The 18553-nt window shown below is 54.4% G+C and overlaps 1 protein-coding gene across 3 annotated transcripts in view; it reads left to right on the top strand.

The window, feature by feature from the left end:
• SEZ6L (seizure related 6 homolog like) overlaps window positions 1-18553 on the top strand; it is a 50847-nt gene that overhangs the window by 17390 nt on the left and 14904 nt on the right. For 2 of the 3 annotated variants that reach the window (XM_056326744.1, XM_056326745.1), the window contains exons 2-3: window positions 14201-14941; window positions 15196-15329. In XM_056326744.1, coding sequence (XP_056182719.1) covers window positions 14201-14941; window positions 15196-15329 — 875 coding nt within the window. Of the gene's footprint in view, window positions 1-14067; window positions 14942-15195; window positions 15330-18553 lie in introns of those variants that run through there. The other variant, XM_056326743.1, reaches the window with a different exon arrangement.

Genomic DNA, 18553 nt, shown 5'->3' on the forward strand with positions numbered 1-18553 from the left:
AGGGGCTTGGGGGTGCGGGGGATGAAGGCACAGCCTGGGGTACAAGGAATACCCAGCCCTGTCCCCCTTCCCTCACCCTGAGCATCGCTAGCTCTGCCCGCCTCTCCCCAGCGCATGGTGCGATTGCCAGGTGCTGCATCCCCGCAGTGGGAAAAGCCCAGTGAGCAGAAAGTACCATGTACCACAGTGCCAGGCTTCACCGGCACTGCCCTCATGGCTCTGAGGCACCTCCACACCCCAGGAAGATATCCAGGACCCGATGGCCTTCAAATCCTACCCAGAGACACTCCAGGGCATATTTTGGGGTCCTAAAAAGAACCCCTCTATGCTTTTGGGGTACCACCGAAAAACCCACGAGAGGAGAGCAGCCATGGACAGCAGTGGTGCCAGCTGGACCCTCCCTGGCTGCTATGGCACAGGCAGTGATCAGACCCTGAAGAGGCTGCTTGTATCTGCTCATCTCTTAGGAGCTTGGACTAGAGCCACACTGTGATTCCTGTTACATCTTGCAAAAGAAATGTAAAGCTTTGCCAAACAGATTTGTCAAAAGGCAGCTCAGGTCTACCCCATGCTTTGCAGTCAATGCAGCAGCAGTGCTATTAGCTCAGGCAGAAACTGAATCCTCTGGCTTCCCCCACCCGAGATAGTTCAGGGCAGTGATGCTGCAGCACAAGCATGGGGCTGTTCTGGTCACTTGGATCTCTAACGTTATATTGTCATCTCATATTTCCTGTTCTGGAATGGGAATCATATCAAACCAAGCTGTGAACACACTCCAGACAGGTAGAACAACAGAAGGAGGTTTTGAACAGTCAGGTAGTCCATGAATGTGACTGCCTGGAAGTGAGAGCATGAATGATTTATAGTCAGGTAGAGAAATAGTCATCCATTATAATTAGACTAAACTTTGTCTCCCCAGATGTTTTACGGCTTTGTATCTTGCAATTGTTTCCCAGCTGTCCCCAAGTGCAGAGACTTTTAGCTAAACTCAGTGGGTGATAGCTTTGGTGGCTCTGGTGTGCCTGGTGGGATGCCCAGGCTGTCCCCCTGGCCTGGTGTGTGTCTTGGACAAGGTAGGGTAGGCAGGGACACAAGTGTGGTGCCCTGCTGGGCTGCAGCCCAGCAGCAGAGGTGTTTAAGATCAAGGGATGCAATTTGGAGCCTGTGGTGCTCCTGCAGAGCCCCCAGTTGGCATGGCAAGAGATGCTCCTGGTGCTTGGGGACATCAGTACATCAGGAAGAGGAGCTCTCAGGGGCAAAGCCCTTCTGGCCATGGTGTACCAGCCTGTCCAGCCTGCCAGGAGACCAGGGGCATCCCAGCCACAGCACTGTAGCCAGGGCTGCAGGTGCTGAAGGCTGCTTGCTCACTCCTTGTGAGTAACATCCCACCTACAGTAAAGCTGCTGAAACCCAGGCTGCATCCCTGCTGGAGCTCCTGCATCCCTGCAGGGGCTCCTGCATCCCCTCCATCACCCAAGAGGCAGCAACAGGGCAGAGCAGCCCTGCCAATGCATCAGCTCATGCAGCACAGGCATCGAGAGGCACTGGCATGGCATGGGCAAAGCCAAGCACAGCCCAGCCAGGGCAGGAGCAGGCAGGAGCCCCCAATGGCATTGTGAGAGATGAGCCATTTAGGAAAGAGCAAAGCATGAGTTGCATTTCACAGGGCTGACCCTCTCCCAAAGAGTTAATCGCAGCACTCACTTCTCAAGACCTGCTTCGCTGCATCTTAACAGTGATGGGAGATTAATTATTTCAGTCTCAGATAGCTGACTAGAATGGGCTTTTTGTATCTAAATATACTCTCTCTTTAGGAACCCATTTAATTTTATATCCTGATATAGACGACTAGGCTGGATGATTAGTTGAAAAAGGAGCTTCTCTTCCCCCAGTTCAATTTGTATCCTGAAAAGCTGCCAAAATACTCAATTCCTCTCCCTGGGCAAGCCCTAAGGAATGAGCATTGGGACCACTGAGCCCAGAAGAGCCATAGGATCGATTTGCCTTCACTGCTTTGTCCTCTTGATGAACCCCTCCAGAGCAGGGACAGCTGCCGGGACATGGCAGGTCTCCCCTGCCCCGGAGTGTCTATGTTTGGTGCTGGCTGGGGCCAGCCTGGGGGTGCATCTGGCCAAGGTCAGAGGTTTGGCATCAGTGATTTACCAGGGAGGCTGAAAAATGCTATGAGAATCTTTCTATTTGCACCTAGTGAGGCTCAGCCTTCAAAAAAAAAAAAAAAAAAAAAAAAGAATTACTCCTTGAAACCACCCTGTTAATTTGTTTCAGACAGGCCTATCCGCCCGTAACAAGGCAGACACCATGTCTTTCTTACATTTGATATTACAAAAAAACTGCAGTGAACTCAAATGAACACTGCATCAAAGTACTGCTATCTCTAATGGCTTTGCTCCCCTGCTCCTTGGTCCCCACCAGCCTGTGTATCTCTGCTGAAATATCAGGATAATTAATCACACCCATCAGCTGAGGAGGCAGAAGCAGTGGTACCAAGCCAGGACAAGTCAGCACACGACAGTCGTATCGTTTCCATGCTGTAAATCTCTTGATTCCTCCATAATTGGATGAGCCTCTTTAATTCCTCTTCCTCGTTAGCTGCTGCCGCTGCTTCTCCTGCAGTGGAGCAGTGACCCAGCTCGTGGGCACTTGCGTCCCCTTGGGAAGGAGCTGGGCATCTCCCAGCATGGGCTGGGTTCATCCCCAGGGACCTGGGGATGCGAAGGGTCTGTCAGGGCTGCTCAGTGCTGGTGGTGATACTGGGGGGTGAGAGGTGCTGGGGCACTGGTTCTCAGGGCACAGCAGGGCTGGGGCATCATGGGGACATGGGGATCCACAGGCAGCAGCTCTGGGAGCTAGGGGGAGCGTCGGCAGGTCCCCACACAAATGCCTGAGAGTCAAAGTCTCATTGATTCCAGCTCTGTGAAGCAGCACTGGGGAGGAAAATCCATTTTCCTCGTAGCTTGGAGAAGTGTGTAATTTCCAGGCATCTGTCAGGCTGCTGTGGATCGTTACAGCAGTTACGAGCTTCTCCAGAGCATGGGGAGGGGGAGAGGTTTGCAAGTTTAATTCCCATGTTCCTGTCCATGTCCTTGCTTCTGAGCAAAGAAAGTCAGGCAGTATTGCTTTATCACTTAAGCAGGTTTTTAAAAGAACATTTCATTCTCGGAATATTACCCCCACCTGCAAGCAGTGCCTGCCACAGAGCCCAAACCCACGGCTTCCACCTGTGACCAGAAACCCCCTCACCCAGGCCAGTCTGTGGGGGTTTTCTGCCTATCTCAGCCCAAAGCTGGGGCCAAGCATGGGCGTGGGCGTGGGCATCTACTGCCACCAGGGACCATGCCCCAGCCTGGTGTCCCTGAGCATCACACCAAGCCCTGCTCTGACCACGAGCAGCAGACACAAGTGAAATGCCTTTCCCCTTGTTTGCCTTTACTGACAAGGGCAGGTTTGCTGCTGGGTGCAGGAGTAGTGGCCAGGTGGACAGCAGGGAGGAGAGCCCAGTCCATGGCCACAGCTACTTGGGCTGGGCACCACTACCAGCATCCTCACCCAGTAATGAGGGTTTCCATAGCAACCTTATTTGAGCATTGCTAGTGACACAGATGTAAATTTTAAAATGAAATATTCAGACCACAGTCCTATGAGCATAAATAAACTCCTGCACATGGCCAATTTAACAGCATTTTAAAGCAGTTTGGAAACTCCCCAAAGCCACAGGAGTCTCTGTGGTATTAGGGAATTCAGGAAAATGGAAGGAAAAGTGCCCTGACCCCATCCCACCCTGGGGGCCCCAGCGCCCAGCTAGGTCCCCAGTCTGAGCCCAGCATGGCCCCGAGCTCCAGGGCAGGATCAAATCAGCAAGGGAAGGTGCTGGTTACAACCTGTGCTGCAGAAGACGCACTACTCAAGGACTGCACACGAATGATGCCCAGATGCCCACAGAGATGGGAGGCACATGGGTCCTGAAGGTCCTCGACCTCTGCTGCAAAAACCTGAGCAAAGCCTGGGCGTCTCTCTTCTTCTGAAGTAACTGCCTGTTAATTGCTCTTTACAACAGCTACGGTGAGGACAGGCTGGCTGACTCCATCCACCGCAGCCAGCTGTGGAGCCCCACAGTACCCCAGAGCACCCCAGCACTTATTTTTAAGAGCCACTTGCATTGCACAAGCACTGGGAATCACTGCAGGATACTCTTACTGCCCTTGAAGGCGCAACATCCATGTCTTCCCGGCAAGCAGGACCAAGCACTGGAATCTTGGGGCTCCCCACACCCCCAGGCTGTCATCCCCATAGGGCAGAAGGATGTGGGGACGGGCACCCCTCCTGCATCCCTTGTGCTGCACTGGGCACCAAACCGTGGGAGAGTTATTTTCTGCTTTCTCTGACTGGGATAGAAACGTTTGGATAGAAGCCATCCACAAGCCTTCCCGCTCCTGCCTCGCTGGCTCTGGGTGGCACAAAATCACCTTTATACAGGAAAGTGACTCAGAAATGCCCAATACAATGGGCAGATACTGCTCTAGCTGCGTTTATCTGTGGCCCCCCATGGATGGCTGAATGATGATTAGATTGCTGCTATTTTATTTGCTTATCGGTTAAACTGTCAGAATGCTCTTGAGGAAAACTTTTTTCTATTTGAAAATCTTAATTTGCTGAAATTGTAATCATAGGAAAAAAGTAGGTTTCAAATCTGTTTGGAGACAGGTGGCCATCGAGGCTGTATCAGTCTTTTTTTGACATTTTGAAAATGAGAGACTGTTTTGATTCAGGTTTTTCTGCTTTTCAAGATTTAAGGCAAAAATCTTTTAAAATCTGAAACCAAACCAAAGCATTTCCAATCCATCACGCTGGAGTGTTTTAATGGATGCTACCTGCTTTTTTTCAGATCCTTGGTTCACACTCAAACCCTTTATATTTTTCTCCCTGACTGTGAAATTTATTTGGCGTGTGCTGGAGACCAGCGTGGGACAGAGGCCCTGGGCGAGCATGACATGCATGGGGCCTGCGCTGCCCCTTCCCACCCACACAGCCCTCCATCAACTCAGGGTTGCATCACAGAACCTCAACACACCTCTTTTATCCAAGATCTGGATCAGCCCTGTGTGAACTCACAGAAGGAAGTTTCAGATTTAATTAGCAACACGCACATGCCTGTGCTGCCACAGCGTGCAGAGGGCCAGGCTGGAGGGCAGTGGGAGCGCGGGCAGGAGCTCTGCATGCATGGCCGCCAGCCGGACAGTGAGGGCAGTGGGACAGGCAGCACCACCTCTGCTGCCAGACTCAGCCCCGCACAGCCCTGCTGCCTGCCAGCACACAGCAAGCCCTCCTGACCAGGCACTGCTGCCTGCGGGCACTCACGCTGTGGCAGGAGCAGCAGCCCTATGCAAGGGTTCGCATCCCCCCCAGCACGCGGGAGCTGGTTTCTCCCATTGGGGTAAACGGCAGCACTTGCCAACCCTCCTTCATCGATCTGGTGGTAATGGGTAATTCCGGGCATTCAGCCTGCTCCTTCATCTGCTCGCATGCTGTCACTGGCTTCAGATCACCTTCTGCCTGCATGCGCTGCAGGCTTCGAGGAGGGAAGAAGAAACCTCTATCTTTAGGAAGACAAGTTTGGCCTAATCAAAGTGGCTGCAGCATCACAACAGCCTGGGCTGCAGTGGAGGCTGCCGGGCTCCTTCCTTAATGGCAGGATTGGCGCAGCTGCAGGAGCAGCTTTGGTGGGAGCTTTGGTGGTGGGCTGCAATGTGTGGAGCCCCAGTGCGGGGGGGAGGTGAACCCCAGCCTCCTGGGGCTCAGCCAGTTCTGTGCCGAGGGAGGGCATGGCTCTGGCAGACCTGCCCAGCCTCAGCATTTTGCTCACCCGAGCCCAGGAACAGAGAGAGCCTCTGCTCCAGAGCACATCCTTCACGTCGCACGAGAGGTGCCAGCCAGCGTGCGGAGGCAGTTATGCTCATTATAACTATTGATTGCCCCGTTTCACCTGCCAATGGAGCCTATGACAAGGCAGAGATGAACCATCTGCTGGGGTTCACCGCTCTGCTCAGTCCCCTCTCCTCGGCTGCCTCGGTCCCTGCCGTGCCATCCATCTCAACCTTCAGAGGACCTCATTCAAGGCAGAGAACACAATAAAAAATTGAACTCTACTCTGAAAATAAATCAAGGCAGCATCATTTTAAAGGAAAGCTTATTGCATGTCCCCAGCTGGTTTGGAGAAGTAGCTCTGCTGGCACAGAGCATCCCTGAATGTGGGTTCTCCATACCAGGGCAGTGCTGTGTGCCATTCCCGGGCACCCACTTCTCAGAGAGCTCCCTCCACAGTCTGGCCAGCCCCCCCCTCACCTGCCTGACCTTGCAGACACACAAGGGCTCGTGGTCTCCATGGTCATCCCTGGAGCCAGGCACCACAATGCCTCCCTGCTCCCAGGCAGGCATCACATCCCACTGGCAGTTCCCAGCCAGGGCAAGCGGTGCTGTGCCAAAAGCAGCCCACCCCAGAGTGGCATGGCATAGTATGGCAGATCTCTGCAGCAGCACCCCCAACTCAGAGAAATCCTCGCAGCTCCCTGCAGAGGCTGAGCCTGCAGCCCTGACCCCGGAAAACCCTATGCACAAACCAAGCCTATCTACCTGGGCTGGCTTTATTGCAGAGTGGGGCCAGCTGCTCCGGCAGACCCTTAACGAGGGCTTGTTCCCAAAAGCAGGGCACCCCTAGAGCTGGCATGGGGCCAGGTGTGTGCAGAGGCTGGAGTGCTGGGGTTGCAGGATCCGTCCCAGCTCTCAGGGAAGGCTCGGGTGAGATGTCCACAGCAGAAGCAGCTCCGGGCAGGATTAGCCAGTCCCGGCACACCGTCAATCCACCTAAACCCGTCACACAGGCAGAGCACAGGGGCTGAATGCCGCCATTAATAGCATCCGTATAAGCTTCTCAGGGTTTCTGGTATAATCAGATCGCTAAAACCTTCAGGACGGTAACTACTGAACTTGAGCAATCAAGCCGCCATCCTCCAGCAGCCTGGGAATGTGTGCTCACAGCGAGGCAGTGATAGCATCGGCATTAGTAATGGGAACCCAGCGATACAGCTACTCATGGTTTAGCTCTTTCAGGAGCACAGCAGCAAAATGAGTGCTATGTGATTATTTCAGCATCCTTTTATCAAGCATGTGCAGTTCCCTAATTCCTCTAAGCTCCTCTGGCTGAGATACCAGCAGCAATCAGATTTGCCTAGCTCTCTCCAGCCATGGCACCTCTGGAGAAGCACGTGCATGTCTGTCATCACTGGCCATGGGACACAGTCCCATCTCCCCACCTGGGGCTGTGGGAGTCCTGGGGACCCTCTGTCATGAGGATGAAGCACTGGGGCTGTGGATGATGATCTCTGATGTTGCAGAAATCACAGTTGATGGGGTTGTTTCTGAGGAGGTGGCTGCTGCTGCAGGCACTGTCCCCAGGAGGTCAGCTAATGGGCAGTGGCTCCTGCCCTGTGCTGAGCATCCCTTCAGGCTGCAGGTATCCTGCAGCCAAGATCCCACCCGAACCCCAGTGCGGCACCATGCTGGCACCTGTCCTGCAGACCCAGCACAGCCCCACGCCAGCCTGTCCATTCCAGGGGAACTGGGGATCCCTGGGGCCATCCCAGGGCCTCAACCATGGGCAGGGACCATGGCAGTGTAGGCAACGTGCTTTGCTGCCAGCTTCTTCTAGTGCTTTGAGTGCTGCGCTTCCCATCCCCTGCTCCTCTGCAAAGGCTTTCAGGGCTGGAACAAGCTCTTTGCTGTGCCCTGAATTGAAAGTCCCTTGATTGGGGGGGGGGGGGGGGGGACGGACTCTGGCATGGTAGCAGCACAGGCAGTGGTGCAGCTGCAGCTGCTGCTGGCAAGGAAGGTCTGACAGCACTGTGGGTTTCAGTGCCGTGGGTTTCAGTGCAGGTTTTGTTTGCAAATTCAAGGTCCAGTAGCTGGAAGTGTCATCTCCTGCTATGCTGGTGCTGTGTTAAAGGCAGAGTCTGGGGGTGCCTCATGCCCAGGAGTGCAGCCGGGCCCCCCTCTGTGGGGACATGGGAATGCTGGCACTGCGGCCACCTGAAAGCGCTGTGTCCCTTGCCCTGCGCAACACACAGCCAAGCTGCTTTTTGAGAGGGACAACTGAAAAACCTCTTTCACTTTTATGGAGAACAAGAGCTGATAGTGGATGAAATTGTGGCAAAGGGGAGAGCTTGAGCTCACATTTAATTAGTGTTCTTTCATTCGCCTGGCCTTGCAATCTCATTCACTCTTTTGCTCAGTACATTATGTTGCACTCAGTTAATGTGCCTGGGCCATCACAGCAAATTCCAAGCTACAGCCCAGAATCTGTTGCTCCATGCTCACAGATCACAAGCAGTAAGTAGATCTATTTCTGAGTAGTGGGAAACCAAGATTCTTCAAAAAAGCAAGGGAAAACTATCCTACATGGCAAAAAAATAAAAGGCTGTTTGCACCTGAAAAATATTGTCCTAAGAATTAGTTGTTCTTTATATGGGCAGAAGGATTGCGTGGGTAACAGAGCACAGAGCACAGGTATGTTGGTCTTTGAGGTCGTTGATTTTTTTCACGCTGATGGCAAGTTTCAAAGAGGCATTTGTAGTCATCTATGTACATTTAAGGATGCTTTTTGTGCCAGGGGCCCTCTGTGAGCAGCTGACAGTGCTGCTGAGGTGGGCTGGTGGCTTGTGCCCTGCAAGCACCCAGGTCAATGCTGGGTCTGGGCAAGAGGAGCAGCTTTGGCAGCCCCTGCCCCTCTCTGCCCTGCCTGCCCTGCCACCCCTCAAGAGCCCCGTGCCATCAGCCCAGCCCAGGGGACTGGGGCTGCATCCCTGCTGTCAGCCCTCCCATGCGCAGCACGGTGCGCTCCGCACCCCTGCCCTGCAGAGGAGCCAGTGCTTCCGACGGCGGCTAAGTATAAACTGTGGGGGAGTGAAAGCTGGTTGGAGATGTCCTCCCCAGAGCTGAGCTTCCTTCCTCGGTGTTTACACGCCGGTATCTAGGCAGATCCCAGAATAGACCTGAAGATGAGCTGTCGTTTTGCATTAAGGTCACTTGTGCTCCAAACTGTCCTGGACGTTTCTGTCCCATCTTGCAGGAGCAGCCACCCGTGCCAACACCGCTGTGCAGAGCACAGTGCCCCGGGTGCCCTGGCATGCCCGGGGAGAAGCAGGGGCTGCAGGACCACCTGCAGAGGCTTTTGTGGATTTAGAGAAGCCTTTTTAGTCTCAAACTGCTTGAGGAATGCTCCTGATCAAGATACAAGATAAACCCCTTGTACATCTTGATAGCATTTACTTCCTCTGGAGCTGGTTTAGCAGATTAGAGCAAGGTCAAACGCAATCATTTCCACCAGCTCAGTGTCTCTAGACTGATTGCTTGTGCAGAACTGGTTGGATTTTGGCCGCCAGGACAGGTCCTGCTCTGCCTGCCCTGACCCCCAGCCCAGCCTGCCAGGGCCTGGGGTGGTGGCAGGGAGCTTGGGCACCCTGCAGCACTGGGTGACGTTAAGCAGCCTCAGCTTGTGCTGGCAGTGGGCAGCAGAGGGTGAGAGCCCGGCTAGGAAGGCTCCCCAAGCAACCGACCTGTGCTGACATTTCCTGCCTGCCATTACAATAATAGTTTTGCTAAAGCAACTCAGATTAAATCTACAGAATTGATCACAAAACCCCAATGGCTTATTTAGCACTCCAGTGGATTTAGGTGGGCGGGCTGCACTGCTGTGCTCCTGGGAGTGGAGAAGGGCTGCAGAGCTTCCAGAGATGAGTGTGAGCCACAGACCCCCATGGTCCTGTGCTGGCTCCTGGATAGAAATGCGCGAAAGGTGCTTGGGGAATTTCAAACCTCATCTCTGCCCATGCTTACCCTGTAGTCCCTGGAGGTGGGAGGATGGCTGTTTGCATTCAGATCAGCATGGAAAGTATCTTACCAAAGTCCACCCTTATCCTAATATCAAATATGGAAACCTACTGCAATCCTTCCTTAAGGATGAGGATATTCAGGTCTGCCTCTCCTGCTGTTTGCTTTTCCTAAAGCCTTACTCACCCTGGAGAGGCCATGGGCAAGGGAGCTCACCTCTGCGGGCAGCAACACCCACTCCGTGTGCCCCGCTGGGAGGGCAGAGCTGGGGGTTCCCTTCCCATGATAGGCACCAGGCACGAGTGAGCAGAGGAAAGCCAGCCGAGTAGGGGGCGTGCGGCTCTGCCAGGGCGGGGGGGTCATGGGGCAGCACCGAGGCGCATGGGCTGGGACCAGGGGCTGGCAGCACCAGGGAGGCAGCAGGCAGAGCTGGCAGCCCACACCACGGGGACATGCTGGAGCACAGCTCTGGTTTGGGGGTGGCAATGCAATCTGGAATTAAGATTGTTAATCAATTCTCTTTCTGGTAATGTGAAATATGCCCTTATTAATCACTGATGCCAGGGGCCCCCTGTGCTTCCATCTCCCTGCTCCAGCCTGGCTGCATTCTTTGCTTCCCTGAAGTACACATTTGCCCTTTACAAACTAAAGCATGTTAAGTATCTCATTACAGACTCACTATACAGAGTGTTTTATTTCATGCTTTGTTAAGGACAGAATCGTTTAAATGCATACTGGCAAAGGATCTAATAAGAAATTAGTCAACTTTCTGAAAGCATAAAATATGGTTTAACAGCAACATCCGTTAAGAATTAGAGTTCATGTGACAAATAACCTGAGGATGCTGTTTTGCTGTTTCTGGTAACACACCAGCTTTAAGGTCTCAGGTTCCTGCAGGAACACCCTGACTGTCCCCCTGTGGGCCCAGTGTCCTACCATGTCCCACCACATCCCAGCGGTCAGTGAGCACCCTCACCTCCCAGGGCCGTGCTGCCTCCTCCTTGTCTGACAGCCCCATCTTCTCCTGCAATGGAGAAACCATTTTGCTGCAGAGCACTAAAACCAATGAGCTGAGCCTTGGCCAAACCAGCGGCACTGGGAGAGCAGCTGCCAGCCATCCATCCCAGGCTTGCGGTGGGAGACGAAGCCTAAAGCACATGAGAACCGTGGAAAACTTGTCACAGAAGGAGCTGACACTAGCACTGCCTTGGGACCGATTCCCTCCATCACCCTGTGGCAGGATGCCCATGGAGGCCAGGCTCAGACCAGGACCAGGATGGAGAGGGAAACAGAGACACTCAAAAACAAGCAGAGGGTGTAGGGGTTTCTGGGCTGCCCCACCAGCAGTGTGGGTGGGGATGACGAGGCACCCACGCTCCTTGGGGGAAGCCAGGGGGGATTATTCAGAGCTGACACAAATCCCGTGGTTGTGGATGACATGTGTGAAATGTCTCTTAATGTGCTAAGGGAATCAGCTAATGAATTTGCTGAACCACTGCTAATTAAAGAATTTTTTAAGTCAGGGGAAACCAAACAGGAGAGGCCTGGTAGCCCTCGGTAGCTGGGGCTGGCTGACCCACTGCTGGCTTGGGGCGGGCATGGGCACAGCACTGGCTGCCCCAGGGAGCTGGGGCTAAGGACCAGCCGGGGTAACAGCAGCATGTGCAAGGGCTTTCTGGGACCAAGGAGCAGGAGCAGCTCTGACACTGCCCTGGAACAGCCTGGCAAGAGGAGAGGCAAGCCCACCCGTGGCCGAGGGGAAGGCTCCCACGCTCCTGCAGTACACCCACTGCACAGACCTGGACAAAAATACAGCTCCAGCCTTGGACAAGCAGATACGGGAAGCTCCATCCTTCAGGCTAACTCTCCCAGCTTTTGCCTTTCCCTGTTGTGTTCCTTTACCTTCAATTCTTGCCAGAAACTGCTTCAATTTTCTAGAAGATGGAGCAAAGTCAACTTTCAGCAGGCTGCTTGTTTCCCTCTGCACAGGCTGCATGTGCCTGTCCCTCCTGCCCTGTAGGCAGCAGCTGCCCCATTAGCAGCTAGGATGTCCCCTGTCCCTCAGTGTGTTCCCCAAGGGTGACACTGGGCTGCTTTTGCTGCAAAGCAACCATTTGGAGCAGCGACCAGTGCTTATCCTTGCACAAGCTGCAGCAAGAATAACTGCTTGGTTATAAAGGGAGCTGGCAGGGATCACTGGGACATGCAAAGCCAGACTCTGCCACTCCATTGCCACTGTCGGTCCCTTTTCTCGCTGGTACATGTGGAAGTGACACTGTCCGAGTCCCTGGTCCATCTGGGCAGGTGTTTTCACCTTACAGCGTATGAGCCCAAGTCCTGTAAAGCCCCTGATCCAGCACATCCAAACAATGCAGGGGATGAGCGTTATGCATGCAAGTCAGTTCTGAGCAAGTGCACACCTCTGCAGAAAGCAGAGCGGGTACCTGAGTGTTTGTAGGATCAGCACTTAAATGTGTAATGAGAGGCCACAGCTGGATGGCACAAACACGCTGGGGGAGCTGCAGCGCGGCTGGGGATCATGAGCAGCATAACAAGCAGCCGTGCTCTGCGGTGTCACCGCCGAGGCAGGTTTAAGGTCCTCTACAACTTTCTTCCCTGTCAGGAGCCCTCTGTGCAAAATCTTGGGCAGGGTAGGGGGGAGGGTGGCTGACTGCATGTGCCCACACAGGGCAAGAGGAACACCAGCTCCCCCAGCCCAGGCAACGCTGCAGAGCAAAGCCAAGCCAGCTCACTGATCCTCACCTGCTTCCCCATTCTCTGCTCAGCTCTGCCCCAGCACTCACATAGTTAGCTGCAATGAGATTACACTTCTGTGCTTAGGGCTGAGGAGTTAAAGCATCCCGTACCAGCAGAGCCCTTGTAAATACACTGTTGCACCAGGCTGCACTGAGGCCTGCCCGGCATGGCACTCGATGGCTGTGCAGCCGCAAAACTAATGCTAAGGCATCAGAAGCAGAAGTTGAAAGGCATTAAAATCACAGGGTGATGTAAACAGCAGTTGGAGTCCGGGGGAACTGTACTCCTCCAAAGCAATCAGCCAGCAGTGTCCCCGTGTTTCAGGTTTCATATCCAAAAATTCCTTTCTTCCTTTTCATTCTGGTCCTACCTTAATTAGTAGAATTTGAAATGCAAAATTCAAGTCAAATTTAACGCCGGCACTGTGCTTTTGTTTAAAGTATCTCTAACACTACTTGCAATGAATTGCCCAGGTTGAGCCAGAGGTTTATCCCACTTTGCTGGAATCTGCTTGGAACAGAAACCCTGGCTGCTGCTCTGGTCCTCCATCCCACAGAGACCTGGCACTGTGGCAGGCACATGTCCCGGCTGCCCCTGTGGGAACATCGCAGCAGCTTGAACTGCTTTTCCGAGCAGATCGATGCCTTCATTTGCAGTCGCGAATGGGAGCACATGCCCAGGCAGCCCTGGGCCAGCAGCAGGGCTGGGGACTTGCAGAGACCCCGTGTTTCAGGGACTCCAAACCCTCCCAGGGGAGCCGAGGGGGCTGGAATTACAGTCTTTAAGTACTGTGCATTAAACACCTTCCCTGGCAACTGCTGTTTCCATGGAAAATGTTGACACTCTGCCTCTCTGCAGCATTTCACAGAGCCACGGCACTGCTTACAGCTTATTTTACACCATGGATCACAGCCCAATCAGACCCGTTGGTGGTGAATAAATCTGTACCTCATGCAATTAAACTCCCTGGCCAAAGCGGTGGCGGTGCAGCTTTGATTACTCTTTCCTCCCTGCCCATCGCTTTGCCCAACACAAAAGGTTAGTGGCTGCCTAAGGAGAGACTTTACAGAAGCAGGTGGTGTTTTGGTGCAGGATGCCAGAGGAAGCCGGTTAATCGGCATCGGTTCCCCGCCAGGCAGCAGCGTGGGGAAGACAATGGGAAAGAGCCGTGGCCTAATCAGGCACTTTGCAATAACCATATTTGCTGATGACAATTGCAAAAATAAAGGCTTTTCACAGAGACCGAGCCAGAGCAACAAACTCGGCAGGGGCGGGTGAACCTCTCTGAAAAAGTGACCTCTAGATAAAGAGACCAAATAGCAGCTCTGAAATGGTGAGATAAGGCCACCGAGTATCAGCAAAACCCAAACTTTCAGGGAATTGGTGCAGACTTATGTTTGCTTTCCCATAATGAGCCCGTTTGGGAGAGCGGCAGGCATTCAATCAGCCGCAGCTCCTCAGGGGCCTGATTTCGTGCCACTGCCACAGTTACAATTTCATGCCCAGAATTGCCCAAGTCCCACTTTTCCCCGTTTTTTTGCAGACGGCGGATCAGGGACAGCGCTGGTCCCCACCAGCCCAGACCCTCTTGCTGTGGATGAGCTGATGGACAAGATGGTCGGCGGAGCTGAGGAGCTCAGGTACACCACAGGTTTGGCTGGCAGAGCCGGAGAGCTTGGGCACGCCACCGCCCTCAACCTGCTGCCAGCTGCAAAAGAAGGCACCCAGACGGCAGCGGAGGAGGCAACACTGCTGCTGCAGAGCCACATCCCGCCAACACCCACCGCTGCCCCTGAGACTGATGCAAAACAAACTTTCCCTGTTAAGAAAAAACCACCTACTCTAAAGCAAGTAAATATGGCAAGGAAGCACCCAAGACCCAAGCCCACCCTGCCAGGGTCCCCCAGGGCTGCCTCTCCGGCCAGCCTGCTGGGCTCCAGGCTCCCCACAGCCACCCAAGAGCTGCATGTGCCAGCAGAGGCAGTGGCCGGGGCAGGGGATGTGGAGCAGAGCCCCCCTGAGCTGCCCTGGGGGGGCCAGGCCACCACAAGCCCCCCCGCACTGCAGATCTCCCCACCCACGCTGCCGCCAGCGGTTCTGCAGCCCTTACCCAACAACATGGGGGATGCCGGTGAGGCTCCGACAATGGCTCCTGACGGCACCACTGTTAACTGGACAAACAGTGGAGAGAGAGAGGTGCACGGCTCTGCATCAGAAGAAAGCCAAGAAACCACCACATCCACCATCATCACCACCACCGTCATAACCACGGAGCCCACACCAGGTAAGCCATGCTGCCCGCATGGGGCCGGGTAGCGCGGGCATGTAACGGCAGCTGATGGGGAGCAGCTGTGTGCGGTGCCAGTGGCACCACCAGGGTTCATGGGGCTGCCTAAAATCTGCACTTCAGCAGTGGTGGCCGCTGGAGCCAGGAGCCAGGTGCTGGGTTTTAGGGCAACGGGAGCACCTGGGCATGGGAGGGGGCTGCTGGGTGAGCCGTTTCCCCCGGGCAATTGCTGATGCACTGTTTCCCCCCAGTTCTCTGCAGCATGAGCTTCCATGACCCTGAAGGCTACATAGACTCCACAGACTACCCCCCGCTGCCCCTGCACAGCTACCTGGAGTGCACCTACAATGTCACCGTCTACACGGGCTATGGCGTTGAGCTCCAGGTGAGAAGCACGTCGGTGAAGGGATCACCATGGCCCAACCCCCCTGCTCCACAGCAGCAAATGATGCAAAGCACACACAGCTTTGGTTATGGCTGCCCCAGGCACCTGCACTTGCTTAAAAAAACCCTTCCTGGGGAAAAAAGTATATTTTTCTTAGGCCATGTAATAAATAAACTGTGTATGGGAACTGGTGCATCCTGAACATCAGCAATGATCAAAGCATTAAAACGCCATGCAATTAATTTAACAACAAGGCACTGGCATGCTGTTTGCAAAAAAGCCTTCATGGGAAGGGGCTAAGCCACAGCAGCTGTCTGCAGTATAGCCACTGGCCCCCTGCCCTCACCCCCCAGCCTGCTGGAGGTGTGCAGGCAGCCCCGAGGGGTGGGGAGCTCTGGGTGGGCAGCCCAAGCCCCCTCTCCAGCCAGCACTTGCTTTGGATGGCTTCTGACAAACAGCCCCTACACCAAAGCAGGGCCACATCCCTGCCAGCTGAAGGGTAAAAGCCACACCGACAAGGAGGCATTTTGCAGCAAACCCCAGCAGCAGCAAGTATGCATGCTGCAGTACCAGGCCAGGGTTGAATTTCTGTGGGAAGGCGTCTGTGAATGCTGTGAGCTGGCACACATGGGAGCACAAAGCAGTGGGCACGGCTGGTGCTGGTGCAGCACACCCCGTGCCAGGGCTGCCGCCGTGCTGGTGCTGTGCAAACCCATCAGAGCATGGGGGTCTGGCCCAGGCAGATGTGCTCCGTCCATTCTCCCTGAAACGCTGCATCCCACAGCCTGCAAAGCTGGGAGCATGCTGGGTAGGGGCCTTGACATGTTTCAAACACCATCAGTCCATGGTCTCCAGGCTCTGGTGCACAGTCCTTTCTTGTTCTTGCATTTCTCCCATGTCACCATTTACATTCAATTAAAACCCATTAAATTTTCTGTCTAATTAAGAATGTGCATTAAAAGGAGTAGTAGTTCCAGCGAGCTTGTTCCTGCCATCCCTCCGGTGGGCACACACAAGAGGCTGACCACCATGGCACAAGTGCCTCCATGAAAGCAAGCCCCACTGGGGAGGTTGCCCTGGGAGCTGGTCTTCCCAAATTCGCAGGGTGCTAAACATAGGCTGCTCTGCTGCAAATTCACCTCCGTCCATAATCCATCAGGTGACACCACTCCTGACCTTGCTCCATTGTAAACCAAGATTTTAATGGAGCGTAAAATTAGCCTCTCCACCCCCCAAGCTTTGGATTTCACTTTGCTGATGCTTCTGAGCATTGCAGACAAATTAAACCACAACAATAGGTCTGCGTTGGCTGAGCATGGTCTCATCTGGAGCTGGCTGAGCATGGACTGAGCAGCCAGTCTGGCAACAGTTCCTGGGGTGCCCGAGATGCCTGTGGGCAGCTGGGCAGGGCTGAGCCCCCCGGCTCATGGACACTGGGGAGAGCTGGAGGAGGATGGGCCATGGGGCTGCAGGCAGTGGTGCTGAGCAACCCGGAGCTGCTGCCTTCAGTTGAGCGCAGCAAGTGCCTGCCCATGCCCTGCCCCAGGGCTGGCAGCAGCTCAGCAGAGATTATCAAGGAGGGAAGGGGGCTGCCAGTCCCTGCCCTGCTGCCTCAGCTGCTGCAGCGTCCCTCTGCAGGTGCCCATGGATGGACAAGGACTGATGTGCTCCAGCATGACAGCATCAGCGAGTGCCTGACCTGCGGTGCAGGGAGTGAGCTCTACAGAAGGCTTTTTAACCACTTAGGCGGCAGCAGTGACATGATTTATGTCCCAAAGAAGCTAGAAATAGCATTCATGGCAAGCAAGACAAACAGATTTATCCCCTCTTTAGTTCATGCAAAGGATGTCGCACACAATACATGCTGATGGAAGAGGCAGTGTAGTGCAGAAACATTGTCTGTGTTTGCATGCAAACCTGATTTTAAGACAACAGGTCCACCCTGGACATCATCCCTGACCAGTGGGGCTGGTGCAGAAAGCTCTGGTCCCACGGTTGGGACTTTTCCCCACCATCACAAACAGGCTTTGCTGTAAGGACTCGTGCCCAGCTGCTCCTGACAAGCCTGCAAGACCAGCATGGAAGGTTGGCAGCCGAGAGAGCTGAACCTGGAGGCATCCCCACCTGAGCTGGCACTGGCTGTGGGGGAACAGCGGGCTAGCAGCCAGCCCCACATGCAACAAGCCCCCAGCAGCATACCAGCCCCTTGCCCCAGGGCTGAGGAAATGGGGCACAGCACAGCGGAAAGGCCACTAATGGGCCAAACCATGGGGTTTGGGCTACCTTTAACCTTTGCCTGCCCTCCCAGGTGCCAGGACCCAAGGCAGTGCACAGGCGCTGTGCCTCAGTTTCTCCACCTGGAAACCAAAACCAATGGCTTCATTCTGTGCTGCTCTTCTGCTTGCACTTTGGGGAATAATTAGCACAGTCATGTTGGAAGGTGGCAGTCCTGATTCTGCATTATTTCCTACCAGAAGGGCTGGGACTGGAGGTGGCAGGGAGGACTGGTGACTGCAGGGATGGCTCACAGGTCCAGCAAGCAGAGTAAGGAGTACACTAGCCAGCACGAGCAGGTGGTGGATGGTGTGTACCACTGCTCGCCCCTGATGTGTCAGCCTGACTGAGGGCAATGCCCATGCCGGAGCCGTGTGAGATGGCCATTACCTCCTGCTGCTCGCCCTTGTTTTGCCTGGTGCTGATGAACTCTTTTCCATTGCTTTTTAATTACTTCACATGTACAAGAGCTGCAAGCTTCAGTGGCTCCGAGGCTAATTACATTGGGCAAGTGCTGGAGTAACGCAGTGCAACTTCCTCAGCTGCCTCACTGTGATGTGGATAATTGGTTAACATTTAAGTGATTTGGATTTAATTCACAGCTCCTGTAAGGGAGATGGGCAGGGGAGGCCTTGCTGTGAGGAGGAGTGGGGCTGAGCTCTCCTGCCACGATGGTGTGATGCAGAAGTGACCCATGGGGGACTCCTTTTTTCATGTGGCTTTGCTGGGTCTGAACTGGGAGCTCTGGAGGCCAGACCTGCTGCTGGTGTGGGAGAAGCCAGGCTGGGCTGGAGAGCAGAGCTGTGCAGGTGCTGCGTGGCCTGGGGAGCTGGGCTGACCAGGCTCTGCATGGAGCCTGGGCTGGTGCACTCCCCTGTCACAAGTGGTGTGCAGTCTCAGCAGGTCCTGCCTGGCGCTGGATGTGAGGATGTCCTGGAAGGTCTCCCCCA

This window comes from Falco biarmicus, chromosome 1, assembly GCF_023638135.1.
Source record: "Falco biarmicus isolate bFalBia1 chromosome 1, bFalBia1.pri, whole genome shotgun sequence".
Lineage (NCBI taxonomy): Eukaryota > Metazoa > Chordata > Aves > Falconiformes > Falconidae > Falco > Falco biarmicus.